This window comes from Eleginops maclovinus, chromosome 19 (assembly GCF_036324505.1).
Source record: "Eleginops maclovinus isolate JMC-PN-2008 ecotype Puerto Natales chromosome 19, JC_Emac_rtc_rv5, whole genome shotgun sequence".
NCBI lineage: Eukaryota > Metazoa > Chordata > Actinopteri > Perciformes > Eleginopidae > Eleginops > Eleginops maclovinus.
Genome location: NC_086367.1, coordinates 22,468,734 through 22,493,073, shown reverse-complemented (window position 1 = coordinate 22,493,073; position 24,340 = coordinate 22,468,734). Strand labels below are relative to the sequence as shown.

Here is a 24,340-nt window from a genome sequence, read left to right as displayed (position 1 = left end):
TAAATAATGTAAAACTGTAAAAAACAAGCTTACAGCTTATGTGTTTGTATAAAATTACAAAATGTGGCATAACAATTACATTTACCTACAATCTGATGCTTTTTGTCCTTTAAATTGAAGCTTTTAATGCTGTTTTCACACCGGGGTATTTTCTGAAGCATTGATTTATTTATTTTCTTTTCTATTATTATTTAATATCATCCTAGGAATTGTCAAATAAAAACATATAAAGTCAAAAAAATACTGAATGATCTCTTAAACCAGCCACCATGTGTAGTTGTTCAATTGCTGAATACAAATGAACTTCTTAAAACCTGCACATGTACAGAAATCCTATTATTGTTATAAAGTGAAGCCTTTGCCTTTTTAAATCACAACCATTTGTATTTCATGCTTGTATTTCTTTCAATCACTGTCATTATTGTTTGGTTTTTAAAATCATAAACATCAGTTAAACATTTGCAGTTTATATCACAGATTCTTCTAAACCCCAAAAATATTATTATATATGTGTGAGCACTTTGTCAAACATGTAGAGTAAGGTTATTATAATTATTGCTGATTTTAATACACTTTGCATTCTTTCATTTATATTTAATGCATATGTGTGAAATGTGTATTTTGTACATTTTGAATTATTTCCCACACACCTTGTATTTGATGATACAGGTACGTATGGTCTGCTTAATATATAATGAATATATATTACTTTACAGAAGTACAAACAATAATGCAAAGCAATTTACATCAAGTCCAGCACACAAACAATATTCAATCTGGTAGAAAAAACAACAATAAACAAATACAAATTGACTATAGTATGAACTGTATTTGTATTTATGATATCACCTTATTATTATTATCGATTTTCACTAAGAAGTATTTAAACATGTAACACACCGAGCACGACCAGGACAGGTGCAGCTGCTCTGGTCTCATTTACACTCACTTGTGTGTGTGTGTGTGTGTGTGTGTGTGTGTGTGTGTGTGTGTGTGTGTGTGTGTGTGTGTGTGTGTGTGTGTGTGTGTGTGTGTGTGTACATGTTGGTACCAACCGTGCACCTGTGTGAGGACGTGGGACACTTTTAAAGGACGTGTAAGTTTTGCTCCTGAAAACACCTCAACAACCTGTCTGTGTTTTTACACTTTGGGGGAAACTCTTCTTCTGTGGTGGTTTGTCATGTTTGTGATTCGGAGTTAAATTTAGCCGGGCTTCAGCCTCCGAGCTGCAGAACGAAGACGCTCGCTTCTGCTGATCGTCGTTTCTTTCTTTAATCGCTCGCTCCGAGTCTCTAAAATAAATCAGTTTTTTGTCTTAAACCCGCCTCTCTGCCTCTCTGTTTTTTTAATTGGCATATAGGGAGGCTTGTTTGTTTTTGTTGTCTGCTGTTTCTTAAATGTGTGTGTTCGTGTTCATGTGGCCCCCGGTGTCCCAACAAGCACCGCGGTAGGTGTTGGGAGGCGCTTTCTGCGGCACAAACACACACAACAAAACAACACACACACACACACACACACACACACACACACACACACACACACACACACACACACACACACACACACACACACACAGAAATACACAAGACAAAAAAAGATGACAAAGACAGAAAATACACACCGGGATGGAATCTCTCTCTCTCTCTCTCTCTCTCTCTCTCTCTCTCTCTCTCTCTCTCTCTCTCACACACACACACACACACACACACACACACACACACACACACACACACACACACACACACACACACACACACACAAACACAAAGACTCATACCATGGGTAATCACACACGCATAGACATACACAACAGCAACCGTAAAACACACACAAAAAACATTAGACACACACACACACACACACACACACACACACACACACACACACAAAAAACATTAGACACACACACACACACACACACACACACACACACACACACACACACACACACACACACACACACACACACACACACACACACACACACACACACACACACACACAGATGAAAGCAGTTGCCTCTCATGGAGCGCCATCTTGTGGCGACATCCACCATCAGAGAAAACACACACCTGCAGAGAGAAGTGGTTGTGTTTTATCTTGTGGTTTTTTGTACGTCAAAAATCTAAATGTATTAATTAAATTTAATCAATTAAATGTTTAGCTATTTTTGTATTACATCTGTCTGATTGAATGTGCTGCATTTTATTTAATATAAAGATACAAGCGCCAAAAATACCCTTAAAAATATATATATTTAAGGGTATTTTTAGAAAAACAATTCAACATCATTTTGATTTTGAATAACAACATAATGGAGTTATACAACGAAAGGAGACAAACTAAGTACAGCTAAACACGAGTTATTATAATTTTGATACACATATTTATCCTTCATGTTTCAAAATCCTTTTAATTTTCAAATACTTTGTTTAAAATTGTACAAACATGTAAATCCCCAGTCACATCAAAGTAGTGGGTTTGCACAAACGACTCAATCAATATGTGTAGAGTTGTTAGCGGTATTATAATTGTATAAGTCCTTGGGCAGCAGTGTTCTTGTGCATGCACACCTGCATACTAATGTACTGACGTTTAAAGCAATGATAGTGATGATAGGATGTTTGTTACACTTAAAGTAGGAGTCTTTTAGTCTTTAAATAGCTATTGCAGTACTCCTTACAGTTTGAGTAGATGTATCAGCAGCAATATAAATACTAGTTTTGAGGTAGAATTGCAGATGTTACAGCAGTAGCAGTAGTAGGCGTACTGCGAAAAGTACTGCAATAAAATGACCCGTACTCTTGTTGTTGTAGTCTTAATCTTAGCAGTACTAATGAGGCTTTGCAGTAATGTTATATTATCAGCAGTATTATAGTTCTGATAGCAGTAGAAGTAGTCTTGAAGTACTTAGATAATTATTGCATTACGTGCAGAGGTGTAAACTTAGTTCTGCAAGAAGTGTTGAAGTAATAATGTTTGTAGTTTGAGTTGGTTTTTAGCAGTATCACAGTACTAATAGCAGTCTTTTATTTCTTAGTATTGCAGTGCACTTCTGCTGCAGCACCATAATTGGTGTAGGTAAAGTGGTACCAACTTTAGCATCATTAATATACCCTCAGAACAGTTTTAGGTTTTCTGATTTTAAGCACTTCTACCTCAGTGTCTCCGAAAAAAGACTCTCACGACTAAAATATTTTCCATTTCTACATCTTGAATTATGTTGAATATATAAAACGTGAGGATGAAAAGGCAGTTTGTTCCTGTCAGGAGGGATCACTCGGTGTCTCATCCATCAGTCGGTGTTGGTGACTCTCCCCACTTGTCTCTCTAAAGAGCCGCTTCCGCCTCGTCCCCCCCGAGGCCTTTTCTCCGTCGCCCTACATTACCATCAACCATCAGCCCTGAACACGGAGATAAACAGAAAGCTCTCGTGGAGCATGGAGCTCTCCCCTGCAGGCTGCAAGCAAAACATGACATGCCTGTAAGAGCCAAACAGCTTTTAAATGAGATGTTTAACTCAACTGTTTTTATTTGTGTTCTTGTTTTATTCGGTCCTGGCTTTATTGACTTCTGTTGGGGTTTTTATGAAGCAAACATGTAAGTGTTGCTCTGTTTCTGAACTGGTATTGTTTTTTTTTGTTTGACTGCTTTTGTTTTTGGTCAGTGAAGCACTTTTTGCTAACTTTTGCACATGCAATGGCTATTTACATACAGTTTGAAACAGTTTGAAACTCTGGTGAAGATGGGTGAAGGCGGAGGAGATACCACAACAGCAAGATGTTTAGCCTAGCTTAGCATAGAAGCACATTTACTTCAGTACTACTGACTCATTCAAAGGAGTTGTTAGTGAAGTTTGAGTGGAATTAGTGTATGATATATGATATAGTGTACTACTATACTACTAATGTACCCAGTGGTACATCAAGTATCTGGAATTGGGTCTCCGCTGATGCTTGACTACTTTAAATGTGTCCGTAATGGATAAAAAGGAAAATAAAATATGACTATATAATAATATAACCCTTGGAAATGAGGCAGTACAAATATCTTAACATGTAACATAGTGACGTCAGTAGTTACCGGAAGTAATCAAAGGAGTCTAATGGAAGTGTTTGAGGCAGGTGGGGGGCATGTGTGGGAGAGAAACACAGACCATTTACATGCACTAAAACCTGTGTATAACACTCAAATAAAGATGACATTTAGCTCGACACTGTATTCTGTATCACCGGTCACACAAAATACGTGTGAGGTTAATTCCGTAACAAAAAGTCACATCGAGTTGATTTTAAAATATCTTTATTCAAACATGAAAAAAAATACATGTTTAAAGTTCCTGCAGGTAGCAAACACTTTGTGAGCACTTCAGGCAGGTTGTTGAGAGCACAGAGGAGTGAAGCCACACAGAGAAACAGTCAAACATACAGCAACATGGATACATTCAGAGGAGTCCCCCCCCCGCCCCCACTAATACTGAGCTGAAACACGCAGCAAACTGTTCATGTGGCATTCTTTATTTTATAGACCGGGATTTAGCCAGCACACTCGCAGAGAGGGGTTACAGGCAGTGTTTTCTTTTTACATGAGGATAACCACAGCTTTGAACCTGTGACCTTTCACACACCAGCCAACCCTAACCCTAACCCTGACCCTGACCCTGACCCTAACCCTAACCCCGACTCACATTCAAAAACCAAAACCCTACATCTTCAGTGGTATCCATTGAAAGTGGGTCTTCTAGATATACCCAAATCTAAATTAAATCTGACCTAGAATAGGTTTTAGAAGTATGGATCTACTTTGTAAATTAAGCAGAGGTAAATATGGCAGAGTATTCATGCTTGTAGGGTTCGACGTTCCCTGGTTCAATTTCTTTAAAATGAATGAGACCTTTTCAAATGTTTCATATTCTTAACTTCCTAATCACCTAGCTGAAGCCAGCAGATGTTATACTCCTTGAAAGCTTCGCCCTCAGTTATGTTAGCATTGATTTCACCGCAGTGGCTGAATGGATTTTTCCAATCAAACTACATTTGAAACGTCCACCTCTCGGTGTTGTTTTGCAATATGAACTGCGACGGTAGCCCTTACCAATCTTTAACAATGTTAGTTTATATCAAGAGAAACACACGTCCAAAACCTTAAGATAACAACTTGAGAGAACGAAACTCTAGAGCGTATATGGTAACGTGATAGTGTGAATTTCTTCTTTTCAAATCATAAATTGAGAATATATGTGAGCATTGAACCATGAGAACATTGGAGTAATGTGGATCACGGATTGGATTTAAAAGGGAACTCATGCTGAAAGAACATTATGACCTCTCTTGCTGAGGATAGGATGAAGAGATCCATACAGCTCTCATCATTTGGATAGAAACAAATCTGAAAGTTAGCCTGGCTTTGTGCAATAGTTACGGGAAAAAGTGTAAGTATTTTCTTTGACCTGTTCAAAAAGTTGCATGGGACTATTTCTTTGTCGGGAGTAGTGACTTCCTGAAGTTTTGTTCCTCACGTTTCCAGTTCGTCAAGATCCCCCTCCGACTCCAGAGGACCTGCTACGTGCTGAAAATCTAAAAAAAATACCAAGCTGATTCTCGTCAACGGCAGCGATCTGTACGGGTGTCATCCCTGGTGTGAACAGTCTAATCTAAGAAGCCCTTTGATTATTCACTGGTGGTTCTAATGTCTCCGTAGCAGGTAAACCTTAACTTCTGTACAATAAACAACTCATTTCTGCTGCCAAATCAGTTCAAATCAGCCTTACCGTCTAATTCTGGCTCCTCATATATACAGATTTTGCCGCAACAGATGTAATAAATATAAATATATATATCAATACAATCAAGCATTCGCAGTGGGGTGTATCCTATTTGATTTGGTTTATTATAAATATACATTGCAATGAGGATAACAGGTGTATCGGCTGACCAACTTCCTACATCTTCTGCAGTCCCTCTTGCAGATCGAATGCCCGAAAATTCAAACTTGCTTATTGGCTTATTGTTTGTGGAAAAATGACTGGTACCATTACCTGTTCGCCCAATATAAGCCTTTAAGTGTTCTACAGTTTACACCTTCATTAGCAGAGCGTACACATTTGTACACACAACAAGTATTTCAACAAATGAAAGTTAAGTCACCTCTTTACAAAGAAACATACGTGACATTTCAGGGGATTCTGAAAAGTCAGATTCAGATTCAGACAGAAGCATTTATCAACGAGAGAGGCACGAAGAAGACAAGGCCATGAAGGCTTCAGAGAAACAGCCCTTGTTTGTCAGATCTATGGCGGCACAATGACAATAAAACAAACCCGTATACACGCTGTTCTTCTTCGTCTCTGCATGGGACTGCTTCAAAATGTGGCAGTTCAACTTTGCCTTGCTTATCGGTAAACAGACGTCTCGCAGAGCATGACGGGGGGGGGGGGCCTTTTGTGAACCATTACTGTCCACTGAGCCGCACAAAGGCCAATAAACTATAAACTTTTACAATTAATTTGCAGCGGCCATTACAGCCACCCACGCTGTGCTCTGGAGGAAAACGACTGTGGGAGGAGAAAATACATTTTGAATGCTCGAGTGGCAAAGCATCAAATGATTTGGAAAAAGCCTCGAAGTCATGTTTTATGATGCAAGTCCAGAGATAGAAAACCTTTTGAATGTTCAGTTTTTACTGCATGGAAGCAAGATGGAGGAAATAAAGAAGCCTTAATACCCATTGATTATGAAATATTTGTTCTGCCGTTCATTTAAAAGTTGCACACCTCCAATCTAAACATGTATTAGGGCGGCAGTGGCTTAGTCTGCAAGGGCTTGGACTGGGGTTCAAAGGGTCGCCGGTTTACGTCCCGATTCTACCGGAAAAATGGAGTGCGCATGTAGCTGGAGAGCTGCCAGTTCTCCTCCTGAGCCACTGCCGAGGTGTCCATGAGCAAGGCACCAAACCCTGAAACTGCTCGCTGGCGCCGGGCACCTGGCAGCCACCCTGCTCTGCCACCTCTCCTGCATGTGTGTGGTTGCTTGTGCATGTATATCCTCCCTGTGTGTAAAGACATTTAAGGGATCAATAAAGTATATCTTATATTTATTTCTGTCGTTTTGCCGTTGCACGCATTCTCCCTCTGGATCAGATTTCTCTTATCTTAATAACCGTATTACAATGAAAACTGTCCCAATCTGGGATCATTTAAGTGCATCTTATCTTATCTGATGTTACTTGTACAAAAATAACTAGCGTTTGAAAGTCTGTCCTGTCAATTTTGATTCACGTGATATTTAGAAATTGTGAAAATGTTGTTTAACTTTGAAATTCAAATGCTAAAGTTAAGCTAATGACCTTTAACTGTGTGCTTTGTTAGCTAGTTAGATGTCATGTTTGTTCATAGAACCAATGATTACAGACTGCTAAACTAACCCAATGCAATTAATGGTGGCTTCCTTTTGAAACCAGTTAAAGTGGTATGTAACTTAAATAGTGAAGCAAACTCATGCATCACTTTTAGTGCTGCAACATGCAACCACTTCTGTTGCTGCAACTTCTGCTATTTAGTTAAAATGGCGATTGGTAAATGTGAGAAGTTTTCTAATTCCAGACTCAACATATTGAACGTCATGCGCTCAAAACAGTCTACTGTGAGTACAAAAGCGTGCAGATTGAAACACAGCAAGAGAGCATGTTGAAAAAGCAGCGAGCAAAAGCTAAAAAATGGATACTGATGAATGCGAGTCATTTGACGTTCACCCTGAAGCCATTTAAGATAACCAAGATATCCAATTTGGAAATAAACACAACAGCAAGCTTGAGGTGAGACCTTGGCTTTGAATTGACATCCCATACGAAGCTAGAACAGTGTGTATCAGGACCTTTTGAACAGTAAATGTGCTGAGAAACGTACAACATGTATTCTGTTCACAGCGGCTACGTAGCATTCAGGTTAGCATCCTTTCCAACTGAAAATAACACGCACACAATGCCGTTTGTTTTTGTAAAGCACATGTTTTCCACTCTTTTTCAAACTGATGGTGGTAATCGTTCAGACCGTGTGAAAGGCAGCTTTTTTTGTTGTTAAGCCACAGTTGGCAACACCCACAGATAAGAGAGCTATAGACAGCCTTACACGGAATATCCGTATTTTCTGGCACTGGTTTCTTTTCTTTTTTTTAAGCAATTGAGGATTTGAATTCCAAAATGCTACAAATACGTTCAGACAGACAAAATACAAATGGAAATCAACGTCAGTATTTACAGTTTTTTGTCCACAACTGTACTTAGTGGTCTTTGTTTTAGTAAAGAAAACACGTGTATAGCTTTCATTACACATCACACACAAAATAAATACTTCTTGGTCATGGCTCAAGATAAAACCCTGATGGGGATTTTGTTTTTGTGCGGTTTGGACCCTAACCCTACCCTGTAACTACATTGATCTCAATGTTAATTAATGATATTCTATACAAGGTCATATCTTCAAAGAAAGCCGACTTTGTGTTAAAAGATCCACATCATTTAAAGCTGTGACTTGTTTTCATTTTCATCAGTGTGAGGTCTGTAGAAAAGTGATGAATCCAAGAGAGGCATTAACTGGGAAGGTGTCCCACTAACAAGCCAAACCTGCTGCATCCTAACATCTGATGCTCTGATTGTCTAAGAGAAGTGCAGATTTCAGAGGTCTTCTTATCAATAAGTCATGGATCAAGGAAACCGGCAAAGAATAATGTGTTTTATTTTGAAATTATGACTCAGCATTATCCAATGTCCCAGATCCAAAAGTTAAGCCTCCTTGTTTTGTAATTACAAAGTAAGGAAGTTATATTCTGAATGTTGTTATGATGAGGGATAGATATATGATAGATATGTTGATGGTGCTTGTTTTGTCTGCAATAAATCAGTGATTATGACTATCCTAAAAATAAGATTCATGTTTCATAATTCCAAAACAATCACAAACAGTCAAATGAAATCCTTAGTTACTCATAGAAATCATATCATTATAGATAACAGTTTGGTCTTCTATGGGACACATTTTCTAATTATGATCATTTTACCTTGAAAGGATAAAAAAATGGAGATAATTTTCTTGTAATTATCTAAGTGGATGGGCGTCCAAACTCTGGCCCGGGGGCCAACTGCGGCCCGTTGTCCATTATGAAATGGCCCTCAGCTAATTCTACAGTAAAATGTTGCCTCAAAGCTAGGACTGAGAGACTGAGGAGGAGCTTCTTTCCACAGTGCAGTTAGACTGCTCAACTCCGGTGGACTATAACTGGCACCTTTGCACTTTGCATAATACCTGCACAAATTTCCAGCCACGTTTCTGCATTTTAAACTATATTTAAATGAATTTATTTGACCGTTTTTTATAGCATTACCTCTTTAAGGAATTTCTGTTTTAAACTATTATTATTTATTCAGGTTCCAGTGATTTGCACAGTGACAGACAGAACGATGGCCCCCCTTTTAATTTCCCTGTAAGTGAAATGTTCTTTTTGCAAACATGTGACCAATAAAACTTTGAGCTTGAACTTATACGGCCCACACATTTCCTAAATAAAAATATATTACCAAGTATTCATGCGTTAATGAGCGTAGTTTTCAAAGAATGTCAGTCAATCTTCGTTAATAAAAAAGGCCAATAACTTATTAACATAGTAAGCTTGAAATACACCCTTCCTATTCCCCCTTATTACAAGCAATCTGTTTCAAGCAATCAGCTGTCAACTAAATAAATGAAAGCCTACCAAGCGCTGTGACGTCGGCTGTTTGTTTTCCTGAAGCATATCCAAGTATCGAGAATAACTGACCTACATTCGATGGATTTTGTTAGAACTTAACTTACGAGGCGACATACCTGACCTCCAGAGAGGGGCCCAGAGCTTCGTGTATTTTTCTGCTTCAGTGAAAAAAGTAACGACATAATAACAAGAAAACAAATACAAGATTGGACCTCGTTATTCCAAAACAAGAAACTAACTTTCAGAGATATCTGTGTAGCTATGAGATGCTGAGTCATGATTTTTAGTTTGTAGTGAATGCTTCCGAATATCGAACCCTTAATAGTTTTTTCTGTCAGTGAAGGAAATGTTATATATCAATGCATCTTTAAAATGTCTCCTGACTTTAATGTTGTGCTTTTTTGTTTTGTTACGTTTGCTGTTTCTGTCCTCAGCTTGGAGATCCCCCTTCTCAGAGTTCACTGACCCTCTCACTGAGAGTCTCCAGCTCCTCCTCCTGGTGGTCCTGGTAGCGCTCCACCTTCTGACCGCTGTCGCTGCGGGGGCCGTTCAGCAGGTGTGGCGGGTAGTCGAGGCCGCTGAGCTGGGCGTGGTGGTGCCAGCGCAGGTCGTCGCTCTCGTGGGTGATGTAGCGCTCGTTCATCCGGGACTCCAGGTTCCTCAGGTCCAGCCACATCTGGTAGTCCTGGTGGAGAATTATTGGGACGTTTACATTTCTTGGATATGATTCTGTTTGATTTAAACCATGTGCTAATGTTTGCAGTGTCAACTGGATCATCCATCTGTCCAATATTATGGTTTAATGTATTCATTTACACCTAAATCACAGATATCTCACATTGCTTACAACTTTTACAACGACCCAAACCTCCATCCTTAGACCTTTGATTAAGGTGGGGAAAGGATTTCGGGCAACAGATCTTGACAAAAGGCTCAATTATCAGACAAGTAACTCTATATTGATGGTGCCCAGAGGATACACAGTAAGGATTTCCTGTAGTACCACCATCAGGTAAAGTCTGTTCTCACTTGAGGGTAAAAAATATCTAAATTTTAAGGTTTGTTTGAAGCTATATCAGGTGCTTTCGACCACATGGTCTTCCCCAAAAGATGAAGTGTTCAAGTGACCCAAGTATGGAAGCTCAGTCAAGGATTTTAGGGAAACATGTTGACAGTTACAGGCTAAATTATCCTACACATGACTTTACAGTAATGGTCCCCAGAGGATGAACCATAAGGATTTCCTGTAGTACCATTATCAGAAAGTCTGTTCTCACTTGAGGGTCAAAGATATAATTTTAACAAAAAAAAAACTCTACTTTTTAGGGTTTTTTTAGAAGGTATATCAGGAGCTTTCAACCACATGGCCTTCCCCAAAAGAAGAAGTTTGCTCAGTGGTCTTCAAGTGACCCAAGTATGGAAGGTCAGTCCTGTGATAAGTATTTTAGGCCAAAATGTGGTCAAATTATCATAGAACTTACTTTATATTCAAGGTCCCCAAAAGATGAACCATCATTAGTTCCCGTAGTACCACCATGGGGTAATTCTTTCCTACAATTATCAGTCGGGTAAATCTACTCTCATAGGTCCATTTTAAGCTTTCAACAGTATCTCAACAATGTCTTCCTAAACAATGATGGCTCCGTGACATGTGACCAAAGTATGGACGTTCATGTGTTCGAGGTCACGTGATAAGAACGCTGTTGTATAGGGCGAGGGAACAATAGGAAAAGAGACCTTCAAACTCTGTCTGCAAAGCCAGGAATGAACAGACACTCAACAACTTCTGGTTTGTTAATTTGGTCTTAAATCAAATGTACACATTCAAAGAAAACAATACAAATCAAATCAAAAAGGAACTTTTGCTGTAATTCTTTGTTAATAATAGGTCTTTAATCCATGGATACGTGCATCAACGTTCAATTGACAAATCCCAGAGCTTTGAATTTAATATTGACACAAATTTTAGGTTGAAATGAGTTGTTTGTTTTAGCTTCAACTTGTTTGTTCAGACTCTAGTTGTGATATTGGGGCAATGGACAGTTTCCTCTATGTGGTTTTACACTAATCATCATTCATATTTAGAAATCCAACATCAATGATTCAGAATAAAGGTGTTCTCTATTAAAGTCTTACCTGTAACCAGGGGTGACTGAGGGTCTTGTCCACGCTGTATCTCTTCCTCATCTTGACTTGCAGCAGGTTGTTAATCAGGTCAATCGCTGCAGAAAAGGAAAGCAAAGAAGTGCGTGAGGAGAGATGAGAAAACGTTGAAGAGTTGAAGTTGAAGTGTCCAAGAGAGGAGGAGGAGGAGGAGGAGGAGGAGGAGGAGGAGGAGGAGGAGGAGGAGGATGTAGGGTCGGCACCTCATGTGGCGAGGGGCCAGTGGGGGCTAATGAGCAAAGCTAACATGATGTTAACATTTCTTCAGGGGTCAGCGGTCTGAACAGCTCCAGGACCTCGGGGCCCCTCAGGTCTACGGGGCCTCCATCGCCGGGCATTATGCACATGAATGGAGCAGCACATGAACACCCCCCCCCTCCCCCTCCCAATCCGTCCGTCTAAAACTCTCTCACCGCTTCTTAAGGGGGTTTTTCTCTCAGATTTCTCTCCCCACGCTCATTGTGCTCTTCAGGGTGTCACATGACCGACCGATAATCTGGACTTTTTTCAGCAAAGACCGAGGGATGGCGATGTCAGGCTGTCCAGGCTCAGATTGTTTACTGCTGCAAAGATCAAGTCTTTTATTGATAGAAAAGTCATTTAGCAGATTCAGGTACATAGAATTTGAAGTTCTTTCCTCGAGTATTTCTATTTAATGCTACTTTGCACTTCTACTCCAAAACATCTAAAGGGACATCATTTATTCATCCTTCTTCCAAAGCTTGAGTTTCTTTCCGAGTGGAAGTTTTGCATTAAAAACTATAAGATAATCAGAGCTGGGAGGAGTACTCTGATCTTGTACTCAGTAAAAGTAGAAGTACTCAGGTCTTGTACTTGAGTAAAAGTAGAAGTACTCCGATCTTGTACTCAGTAAAAGTAGAAGTACTCAGATCTTGTACTTGAGTAAAAGTAGAAGTACTCAGGTCTTGTACTTGAGTAAAGTAGAAGTACTCAGGTCTTGTACTCAGTAAAAGTAGAAGTACTCAGATCTTGTACTTGAGTAAAAGTAGAAGTACTCAGGTCTTGTACTTGAGTAAAGTAGAAGTACTCAGATCTTGTACTCAGTAAAAGTAGAAGTACTCAGATCTTGTACTTGAGTAAGGTAGAAGTACTCAGATATTGTACTCAGTAAAAGTAGAAGTACTCAGATCTTGTACTTGAGTAAAAGTAGAAGTACTCAGATCTTGTACTCAGTAAAAGTAGAAGTACTCAGGTCTTGTACTTGAGTAAAGTAGAAGTACTCAGGTCTTGTACTTGAGTAAAGTAGAAGTACTCAGGTCTTGTACTTGAGTAAAGTAGAAGTACTCAGATCTTGTACTTGAGTAAAAGTAGAAGTACTCAGGTCTTGTACTTGAGTAAAGTAGAAGTACCAGAGTGTAGGAATACTCTGTCACAGTAAAAGTATTCTAAATGTTCCTCCAGTGAAAGTAGAAAGTACTCTCCTCTAAATGTACTTAAAGTAGTGACAGTAAAAGTAGTCATTGTTTGATTGGTCCATTTCAGAATAATATCTCTGATATGTTTTATAATGATTGATCATTAAAGTGTTCTCAGAGCTGGTAAAGGTGCAGCTAGTTTGAATGGCTCTGTATACTGCAGGGTAGCTGCTGGATTTACTGCAGGTGAACTACAGTCTGATTTAAGGGAGATTATATTTACCATCATTAATCCTAATCTGCCTAGCAACTAAAGGGATTACATACATGTAGGGGAGTAAAAGTACACTATTTGAAATCTGAAGGCCTTTTTCAGCAGAATGACTATTTCTATTTCTGACACTTAAGTACGTTTAGCTGATAAGACCTTCATACTTGTACTTGAAAATCTTCTTGCCATTGTTATTTAAGTCAGACAGAGTTGCATGAAGGGGGAAACACTGTAGGAACTTGAACATAGGAGCCATTATTGAACCACAATGGGTTTGTAGGTGTTTCTCCGGGTGCTTTGCTCCAACAGTGCTAACTCTAGTCTACTTTTTTCTTATTATTGAGGTTTGAAAAACACTGATTGATAATGCAACACATTGCCCATTAATTCCAGTTTGTGAGAGGCATTACTGTGCAGAAACCTATTTGGATCTGCACACATTTAGATGCTAAGCTCCACGTTCCTCTCCCCAATGACTGATTTCATCTATTATTATCAAACCATTGCTCAAATTGATTCTGATCTCTTTTTGCCTTTTCAGATATCAATTTGGTCCAACCATTGTTGAGCTCTTCATACAAAATGATAGCGTTTGTAAAGAGGACTTTGTACCAGCTAGAAGCATGAAAGACCATTCAATCGTTTACAGTAGCCCCCTCAGACACCTGGTTGGATAAATCAAGCTTTGGGTATTCAATTCTGAACTTTTAACTGTATATTATTACTGTCAAACTTCACTGAATACACTTCTGCCTCATGCTACATCTTTGTGTGATGCAAGCTGCATAATATTCAGTCTATGATCAAGGCATCTTTGCATCATTGTGATCATAAAACAGTCTTTAGTCTCCGTTATGAAACTTCCTGTTATGAATCGTGTTTGTGGGCAGAAGAAAAAACCAGAGTTCTGTGACAGAAACCGTTTAAAGTGTCTTCTCTCTGAGCGATCTTTGAAAATGCAGATTTGTTGACGCACTAAGAGTTTATTCTCTGACATTTATTCCTCCCGCGGCTGACAGGAAACGTCTTTCTTTTTTTTTACAACGTTTATATCCGAAGTCGCTACGCAGTGGGATGAGGAGGTGGACGAAAGGTTAACGGCACTGCAGGGACAACCGAGCCGAGGAGCGAGTGAGTCAGGCTGATTTAAATCTGTCTCGTAGTCAACAGGGCGATTCCAGCCAACACACACACTCACAGGCAGACGCATTTAGAGACAATGACGGAAACAACATGAGTCACGCAACAGCAGCGAGACTTCAAGTGTTGGAGATATCACTCTGCAGCGGGAAGAAATAATAACCTGATGTTTGAAGCCAAAAAACGAACTGATGAAGCAAAGCATGCATCTTTGATCCTGGCAGGAAGGAGGGTGCAACACTATTTATATTTGTTGGTAGAGGAAGGCTGATGAATGGTTTTAATACAAAACAACCCTCTGCAGCAACCTTCAGTAGTTTAATGCAGAAACATCAGTTTGCCAGATGTGAAAATCTCCTGGAGGAATCATTGGTTACCTGAATCATCCGCTTGACAACGCCATCTTGGGAACATGCAGTTTATAGTTTCAGCTTTCCAAAACGTTATTAATCTAACTTACTAGGCATGCGGGTGAAAGACTCACAATAACCCAATTAGTTCTTAAGTTATGGATTATTTTAGGAGCTCACAGCTACCAGAGATTTGATCACCAACTTCGTACCGGTTCAGCCTCGAGTCCATGTCAGATGTAATGAAATTTCTCGATATTGCATCATGAAAATGGGATTCTTTGGGTCCCATTGGGCTTGTCTATGTTGTAAATGTGGTATTGTTTTTTATTCTATTACATTGCATTTATAGCACATCTGTCCGTCCTGGGAGAGGGGTCCTCCTCTGTGGCTCTTCAGAAGGTTTCTTCAATTTTAACCCATTCATTTTGGTTTTTTGGGGGGTTTTTCCAAGGGTCTAAGACGGAGGGTGTCGTATTCTGGATGAACTTTAAAGCCGCTGAGACATTGTGTAACTACAATCTGATTGATTGACAGTGCCCCTAGACCTTTGACCACCTTCCAGTTCTGTTGTTAGGTGATGTTGGATGCTGAGTTTGGAGAGTTGGTCGGATAAACAAAAATAAAAGAAGGACTTTTTGACTGTTGTGGTCTTCACTGCGAAATACCTTCCTGGGAGACTTTCTTCCACGGATGAGGAGGGTACATGAAGGCAGCGTTCTGGATCTGATCATTGATGTCTTCATCCTCATTGAAAGGGAACGTCCCGCTGAGACTGCAGAACAGAGGACATGTAAACGAAAGGAACAAAAAGGAGACTTAAAATCCTCTTTTAGGCGAGTCTCTTACCTGACGTAGATGATGACCCCGACCGACCACATGTCCAGAGAGCGGTTGTAGCCTTTGTTCCTCAGGACCTCCGGAGCGAGATACGCCGGCGTGCCGACCACCGAACGCCTGAACGACTTCTCACCGATGATTCTCGCGAAGCCAAAATCACACAGCTTCACCTGAAACAAGAGGAGACGCAAAACATGTGTTTGGTTTTTAAAAGAAACTCAAATTATTGATCGTATTGGTTATGCAATGGTTTAGTCTACAGCAACAAACTTAAAGACACTTTCTTGTCCGACCTCTGAAACATAACATGCTCGTTAACTGTAAAGCTAACGTGTAACTGACCGTGCTGCTGGCTCTCAAGTCATCTAATCTCTTTGCGACGGGCAACAAGGGTCTTCTGGTTTCGTTCGTTGTGCGAGTAGAGTTGACGACTCACGTTAAGGCAGGCTGTTGTGCATGCATGCCCCAAAATAGTCCATGTGAAAAGCAAAATATTGAGAAAGCATTGACCGAAACGATCAGAATCCACTGGCTGTCGTCTAATTATTCAGTGTACTGTTTTACTTATGAAAGAGTTAAATGTAAAAACAGCAAACGTGTTATAGATTTCATTTCTGATATACAACCGATTGTTGTTTGTGTGTTAACTGAGGCTAAAAATACTTTGTTTTCGTCCTGGGTTCTTTGTTTTCGCACTACCTCTTCGAGACATTTTGTTTGTTTCCTGATAATTCGGAGTAGCAGATTTAGCCGATGATACACAGAAAGTAAAGTGTGTGTGTGAGCCCGACAGCCGGCCTCTTGCATCATCAGAGCGAACAGCTAACAGTCTGTCGAACACTAACAGCTTTTCGTGGAGAGGAGACGGAAAACTGCAGAGAGCTCCTAATAGTTAGACTAAAAGCTAATGGACTGTCTGCGTCTGCTTTTGTTTTCCTGCCTGTTCCACCTCCTCCCTCTGACTCTTTGTGGAACGCTCTTGTCTGTTGCAGACTTTTTATTTAGTTATTGTTTGGTTAAGATGCATTCAGATGTTTTCAATTGGTTTGAAACTTACATTTGGAGTTTGTGTGTCAGCAGATTTTCCATCTCCTTTGTCAAGTTTCTTTCTCTTTTGTGCCCTACCACACTTACCTGGCCTGCATGTCTCCACTTTGCTCCAATTCACCACCAATTGCAGCGTTTTCCCACTTCACAATCAGCCCAGTAGCAAATGCACTGACCCTCTTCCATTTACCTTCCTCGCTGGATGATTTTGGGTTTGGCTTTTGAGTTGAAACTGGTTTTTACTGAGATCTTTTCTTGCATATATGCATTTCATAACATATCCCAAACTTAAAGACGTCTGCGCAACAAGACACACACACACACACACACACACACACACACACACACACACACACACACACACACACACACACACACACACACACACACACACACACACACACACACACACACACACACACACACACACACACACACACACACACACACACACACACACACACACACACACACACACACACACACACACACACACACACACACACACACACACACACACACACACACACACACACACCTGTGGAAATGCGTCTGCAGAAGCCAGCAGGACGTTTTCGGGTTTCAGATCACAGTGGACGATGTTCTTGAAGTGGAGGTGACGCAAAGCCACCAGGATCTGACGGTTACATGAAAAATGGGTCATATGTATTCAAAAATATGTCGTCACGTCCAGCTGTCTTTACACATCCATGGTTCTGAAGGGTCTGAGTCTGGAAGTCTTGTCTCTGGAAACGAAACACGAGACACAATACTTATTCTATCTGCGTGTTACCTGTGTGACCATGAACTTGGTGATCCTCTCCGGCAGTCGTCCTTTCTCACTGGACAGGATCATCTCCAGCATGTCTCCGTGGAGCTTCTCCATGACGACGAACACTCTCTCCGGTGTCTCAAACATGCAGTCCAGGTTGACCACGCCCGGGTGGTGCAAACTCTGAAGGGAGGAAGAGGAGGGGGAGTAACGATCTTTATCTAAATCCCTTGTGGTTGCTAGATATTTATTCTTTCTCTCTACGACAGAACCAACTTTTGAGCACACCATGTTTAGCAGGAATTAGAGAGTGTTTGTAGCCTGGTAAGCTAACGATTAGCAATGGAAGAATCGACTTCAAATACGTCTGGATTGTCTTTGATTATTTTAAGTCTATTAAAAAAGTCATATGCAATAATAAGCTAACGTGCATTTCAATCTGACAGATATCCTAATGTCCCCACCACTCACACAGAGCTCATGTGAAGTGAGCAGTGTGTTCTGTGCAGGTGTGTGTTGCAGCAGCAGCTTCTGCAGGTTGAGCAGCATTGGAAAAAATTACAGGATATCACACCCCTACAGTGTTGCCACGGTAATGAAGTTGTTCACGACAGGATGTCTAATTCACTGCTAACAGCACTGCTGTGTGTGTGTGTGTGTGTGTGTGTGTGTGTGTGTGCGTGTGTGTGTGTGTGTGTGTGTGTGTACCTGCAGGATGGCCACCTCGTTGCGCAGCTGACTCTCTTGTTTGGTGGGGAAACGGAGTTTGTCGATAATCTTGATGGCGACGTCTCGACCGGACTTTCTGTGTTTACCTGCAGGAAAACAATTCAACTCTGGATTAGTCTCATATATTTTCACTTATACACCCTATTATATCATAATTTGATTAAGAGGGAAAAATCAGAGTTAACAGCCTCCAAATATGACCACCTTATTCTCCTGATAGCTAGAAAAATTATGAAATTCAGAGATTTATGACTTTCTTACCTTTTAAATCTTAGAATTTATTTCTTATCCTATAATATTTTACCTCCATAGACGATGCCAAACTGTCCCGACCCAAGAACCTCATCGGGGAAAATCTGATACACAGAGTTAATATCCTAAAAAAAAGATGAATAAATGTGGGCATAAGTTCACATCAAATATTCAACATGGTTCAAGTAAAGAGTACGACGCATGCTCAGATACAAGATACATCTCTTGGATCCCTTGAGGAGACATTGCACCCTCTGGTTGGGTGCCACAGATGGAATTGAAGCTTTTAGGAACATTGGTGACACACAATTGTGGAAACAGATCTAGAGATGAATTCTAAGATTTTCAGATTTTTTTTTCTTGTCAATATTCCACATTTTTTCTTAATCTTCCCCCAAAAAGTCTCAATATTCCGACTTTTTGTTTAATATTCAATTTTTTTCCCCAATATTCAGACTTTTTTTTCTTAATATTCCCCCAAAAATTCTCATAATACCGACTTTTTTCTCAACATATATTTTTTCCTCTCAATATTCCGATGTTTTGGAAAATAATTGTCCCTGAATCTCCTGTTCAGATGCAAACGATCAGACTCTGTAAATGAACTGGCAACCTCATATCTCAAATGATTGTATTGAAGTAAAAAGTAAACTATTTCTATTTGAAATGTTTTGTAGCTAAAGTATAAAGCAGAATAACATGGAATTACTCAACTGAAGTACAAGCACCTCATAACGGAGCTAAAGTACAGTACTTGACGAAATGTACATTCCAGGCGTGGGAACCTACAAATGCATGCAAAGCTTGAAATCTGTAACAGTTCTGAAAGCTGGGAAGTTCTTTTGATGGAAAGCTGCTCCAGCTGAAGGAGCGGAAGGCGAGGCCGTGTGACAGAAAGTGGGTTCAACAAAAAGTATGAATTGCATCAATTCATCACCTGATGGAGGAGTTTTTCAGAGCAGTTTTTTGTGCGGAGAGCCCACTGAGTGTAACTACACGGCGTCAGTGATCTGCCACAGCTTTGACACCAAAACTGCTAAATATTTTCTCCTTGTCTGCAATCACGTCTTGCTTTTTCTCCCCCGTTAGCTGACAGCCTAATATCACACCTCAAGCAAAGAGGACAGAAATACAATATTATAAACCTCCTCCCCCCTTCCCCCGAGCCGCGCTGCCTAATTACCATCCGTCGCCATGGAAACCGTTTGGCTGAGTGAGTAATCACAGTAATCTCCATTTGAGGTGCTCGAAAGACGTGCTCACCTTGGAGACGGCGAAGGTGCACGTCTGCATGAAAATGGGACTCTGTGTTCTCTGGGGTTACATTTGCATGAATACAGTGTGCCGACACTCCAGCCTCATGTACGTCTTTATCATGTAAATGCAGAGGAGTGTTTAAGGTGGTGTTCATTTGGTCTGCTATTATTTATTTAGTCTTAGTCCTATTGTCAAATCTCCTTGTAAGATTACACATATTCAGCCAACCTCAATCTGTTTTTCAGTTGACAAACACTTTTCAAAGTCAAACCCCGCTCTGGATTTGGTATTTTTTGATAAGGGCGTTGGGCTAGGGCATGCAAACCCCCGCGCCACTTCCTGCAAACTTTCATGAGGTTACGCATATCGTGAGTGCCCCAAATAACGCTTGAGTTTGACTATAACTATAATAATAATCCTACCAGGTTCAGTAAGTCCTCCACTTTTAATTTGTTGGTGCTCGGGCTCTACATAAAGTTGCAGTAAATTGAAACTCCCAGCAGGATTGGAGTGTTTTTATTATATAGAACATTTCATTCAAACTACTGTAGCCAAAATATCACCGTGTTCTTCTACCAGGACCTTTGTTTGTCACTGCTAACTGTAAAAGTTACTCTGAGTCTTTCCATCTTTGCTCATTGTGTAACGCTGCAGTGTGACCATCATTTAGCACACATCCCAGCGCTATGAGTCACAGCGCATCCCTCGGGCTAATCTGTGTAATGATAGTTGGCTGAGTTTAGAGCTGGGTGGTGCAGGTGCTGGGGTTTGCTCTGCATTTGTATACATGTCAACAAAAATGAAAAACGTTTTTCTTAAAGTGTTTGAAACTTCACTCTCAAGCGTTGCCTTTTTTCATTGTGTTTAATGGCGTTGGTCTTTGGAAAACAATGGATGTCAAAGAACATATTTCACTTTGAAATAAAAAAGACTATTTTGAGACGTGCGATGACAAGTCTTCTTCAAAAGCAAATAAAATAAAGTAAGAGAAAGCCACAGATCTGAAGAAGAAGAACACTTAGTAAGTTAATGTCGTTAACCTGAAATATGGTAGTTTGTTAGCCGCCATACATGATGCATAATGCTGGCTAATTTGAGGTGTGTGTGTGTGTGTGTGGGGGGGAGGTTTCTTACCACATTCTCCTGAATCTGGCAGTTGGAGACAGAAATACTGATTGAGATTTCCTCTGTTGATGACACACACACACACACACACACACACACACACACACACACACACACACACACACACACACACACACACACACACACACACACACACACACACACACACACACACACACACACACACACACACACACACACACACACACACACACACACACACACACACACACACAAGAGTGAACTGCAGGTAATCAATGACAATTTGACTCCAGAGGACGTGCACCTTTTACTCAACTTCACCGGGAGCTACTTTTGTTTCCAGTGGCTTCCGTAAAGGTTACTCTGTCAAAGCAGTTTACGGAATGATACGTTTTATACATCTTTAGCCTGTGGCCTTGTGGCGGTTTTTATTTAGACACAGTATTATTTAAGTGTACTTTTCTCTCAGGTGAACACACAGAGTCAGAGAAGGCACCGAGACCACACTGAAGTGTTAGTCATGACTCGCTTGACGTCAGAGAAGGTCTGAAATATCTCTGATGGGTTTTGTGTGGGTGTCAACGGCCCTGAGGGGATCTGAGAGTCTGCAGCAGAACTCGGTGAACATTAATACCTGAGCTGCAAATGTGTCCTTTCAAAAGGCAGGATAATAGCGGCAGAATGACATTTACATTTACATTCGACTCATTTCATTTCAAAGAGATTCACTGCTATGCTGACGGCTGGCACTACAGAAAGAAACGTATGTCCTGTGCTCGTTTTAAAGACGACAGAACAGTGGATTCAACCTCTTAAAATCCGGTATTCCCATTTCTTTGTGGTATACATAGATTAAAGGTTGGATGACTTGAATTATTTCAGTGTTTGACTTAAGCGCAGTAGTGTATCACTGTGTTAAAGCTCTCCACTGACGTTTTACGAAGTTCCTTTTTAACCCTAAAGACTACATGATTTTGTTGGCTGCATCCTAACCCTAATCCAGATTTCCACAATACTCAACTTGACATATTCTTTTACCTCAGACCTCTTTGGTCTTTAATCCTGTGCATGATAGGAACAAAATGTGATCTCATGTTAAACTTTAGGATCTTCAATAACATTTAAAATATACTAGTTTGGATTCAAACCAAGATTAGCTGCATGAGGTTTTACGTAGTTTTTGTAAGAAATACTTCACGCTCTCCGTTGCTTCAATTCTTTCCAAAATAGAAACATGCAAATGTTCCTTTTCATAGTAAAATAAATACACTGCCACATCAACATGTCCAAAATGCAGATGCAGTTTTTAGGGAAGCTAAAGGGACCCAGGTAAGCAAAGATCATCAGCCAAAAACAGCTGGGTATCGTCAGCATAGCAATTGACTCTATAGTTGTTCAATAATCAGTGTTCATTCTCCGTATGACTGTTTACGGCTTAGCCTGAGACATACCCAGTGTTTGTAACCCCAGCAAATAAATACAACAAGTTCACCTAAAGTTGATTCTGAAGCAATTTAACTTCGATGGCCGTGTGAGCTTGAAGGGGTCTTACTGTGTCCGCTGCGGTGAGAGCTGTGGGAAATTCCCGTAGAGACGGCGGGCATCAAAGCATGTTGGATGGCCATCTCCCACATCCGAGCAACATCCTGCCCCACCCCGCTGACCTGGAAGCAGCCGTTAAAAAAGTCAGTGAAAGTCCAGCACAAGTGACTGTTTGTGGACAGATAAAGGTGCAAAGTACATTTACTCAAGTACTTGAATACAATTGTGTATTGCTTTTAGTCTAGTTTTAGTCCACTGCACTTTTTGTGAATTAAGTACTTTACAAATTAAGATTTAGGATAAAAACGTGAACTTTATAAGGTTATTACAACTTGCTTCTACTACTACAACTTGCTTACTTTCATATGTAAGTAAGAACTAATGAACATCGGTATTTGTACTTAGATAAGTAAGTTCTCTGAGTTATTCATCTGTCACTGAACGGACAGATGTAAGTAGTAGAAAGTGTCGCTGTGGCCAGCTATTACCAGAATGCTGCTGCCGCTCACGGATGACTCGGCTCTCTGCAGGTGTTCTCCGACGTAGTAAACCAGAGATGCCGTGGTGATCTCAAAGCAGTGGAGATTGGCTCCATCAGGAAGAAGAGAGAAGGTCTGAGCCGGTTCCAGAGTCAAGATCTCAGAGAGAGGGATCTCCTGCAGAGAGAAGAGGGACGGAGCATGTGGATAAGACATTGAGCATTGCACAAAGTTTTACACACTTGTTTCTGCGGCAAGACATGTATTTGTGTATCAACTACAATGTGTATGCAAAGCTTAAAAAAGTACAATGAAGTATCCCGAAGAGGTCCTCTCACCTTGTAGTATTTACTTCCTGTGTCGTTCTGGAACAGCGTGATGCATTTACTGTCCAGCCGCCAGTAATGTCTTTTCCTCTAAAATCATTAAGAGAAAACGAGATGATAAGAAACAACGAAAGGAATAAAAGGGTGAGTGTTTGTCATTTTCTTAAATTTGCACCACAATCTGTGTGTTTATACTTTACCTGTGAAACAGTTTGTTAAATCTTGAATTGGTTCTTTGCATTAAGCCTTAGGCAACTTGTATTTGCAATTCAAATGTTAAGCTCAAGATCTTACCCCCTAACAAACAACAACACTTTGCTTTGGGGCAGACAAAAATAAAAATGTCTTGTAATTTCTTTATTTTTTCCTCATTGGAAAGTTGTTCTGTTATATTATTAATTCAAGACATCATAATACCTGATTATTAAAGGTAGGAAACACAGACAAGCAAACCAACAATCGAAAAAACAAACAGGTGCAAATACCAGGGTATCCTTGCTGGTGTAGTGGACCATCCAGCCTTCTTTCATCACGTTGCTGGTCTTTCTCTTTGTGTGTTTGACGGACTGAACCACTCGCATCAGAGGGATGTTGTTACTGGTGGACGGGCTGCAGGGGGTAGTGCAAAGCTCAATCTTACATCTGTGTGTGTTTGTCTTTTTGAGTGTGTGTGTGTTCGTGTGTTACGTACCTGATGGCCCTGTTGGACTCATCCAGGTCAGGGTCGTGTGGGTCACAGAGGTCGCTTGGACCCGCCTCCAGCAGGCAACCCCCCTCTGATGTCAACGCATCGTCAATATCGTCCATCAGGCCACCTCCTCTTTCGTCATCGTCGAGGCAACCCTCAACCATGACCATGTCTGACTCCACCCCCGGGCTCAAGAGGTCTACGAAACAAAAACACACCTATGTTTGTCTTTGTGTTGATGTGAGGACCACACATTGTAGA

At 40.4% G+C, this 24,340-nt stretch overlaps 1 protein-coding gene across 1 annotated transcript in view; it reads right to left on the bottom strand.

The window, feature by feature from the left end:
- Positions 1-4,377: 4,377 nt before the first annotated feature.
- prkd1 (protein kinase D1) overlaps positions 4,378-24,340 on the bottom strand; it is a 46,709-nt gene continuing 26,746 nt past the window's right edge. Inside the window, exons 10-23 of the mRNA XM_063908054.1 lie at positions 24,083-24,278; positions 23,877-24,000; positions 23,404-23,481; positions 23,075-23,242; positions 22,597-22,708; positions 21,072-21,124; positions 18,733-18,805; positions 18,408-18,514; positions 17,721-17,882; positions 17,466-17,564; positions 15,890-16,050; positions 15,709-15,815; positions 11,877-11,962; positions 4,378-10,425 (exon numbers count right to left, since the gene is read on the bottom strand). Of these exons, the coding sequence (XP_063764124.1) occupies positions 10,192-10,425; positions 11,877-11,962; positions 15,709-15,815; positions 15,890-16,050; positions 17,466-17,564; positions 17,721-17,882; positions 18,408-18,514; positions 18,733-18,805; positions 21,072-21,124; positions 22,597-22,708; positions 23,075-23,242; positions 23,404-23,481; positions 23,877-24,000; positions 24,083-24,278 (1,760 nt within the window). The 3' untranslated portion in view covers positions 4,378-10,191. The remainder of the gene's footprint in view (positions 10,426-11,876; positions 11,963-15,708; positions 15,816-15,889; positions 16,051-17,465; positions 17,565-17,720; positions 17,883-18,407; positions 18,515-18,732; positions 18,806-21,071; positions 21,125-22,596; positions 22,709-23,074; positions 23,243-23,403; positions 23,482-23,876; positions 24,001-24,082; positions 24,279-24,340) is intronic.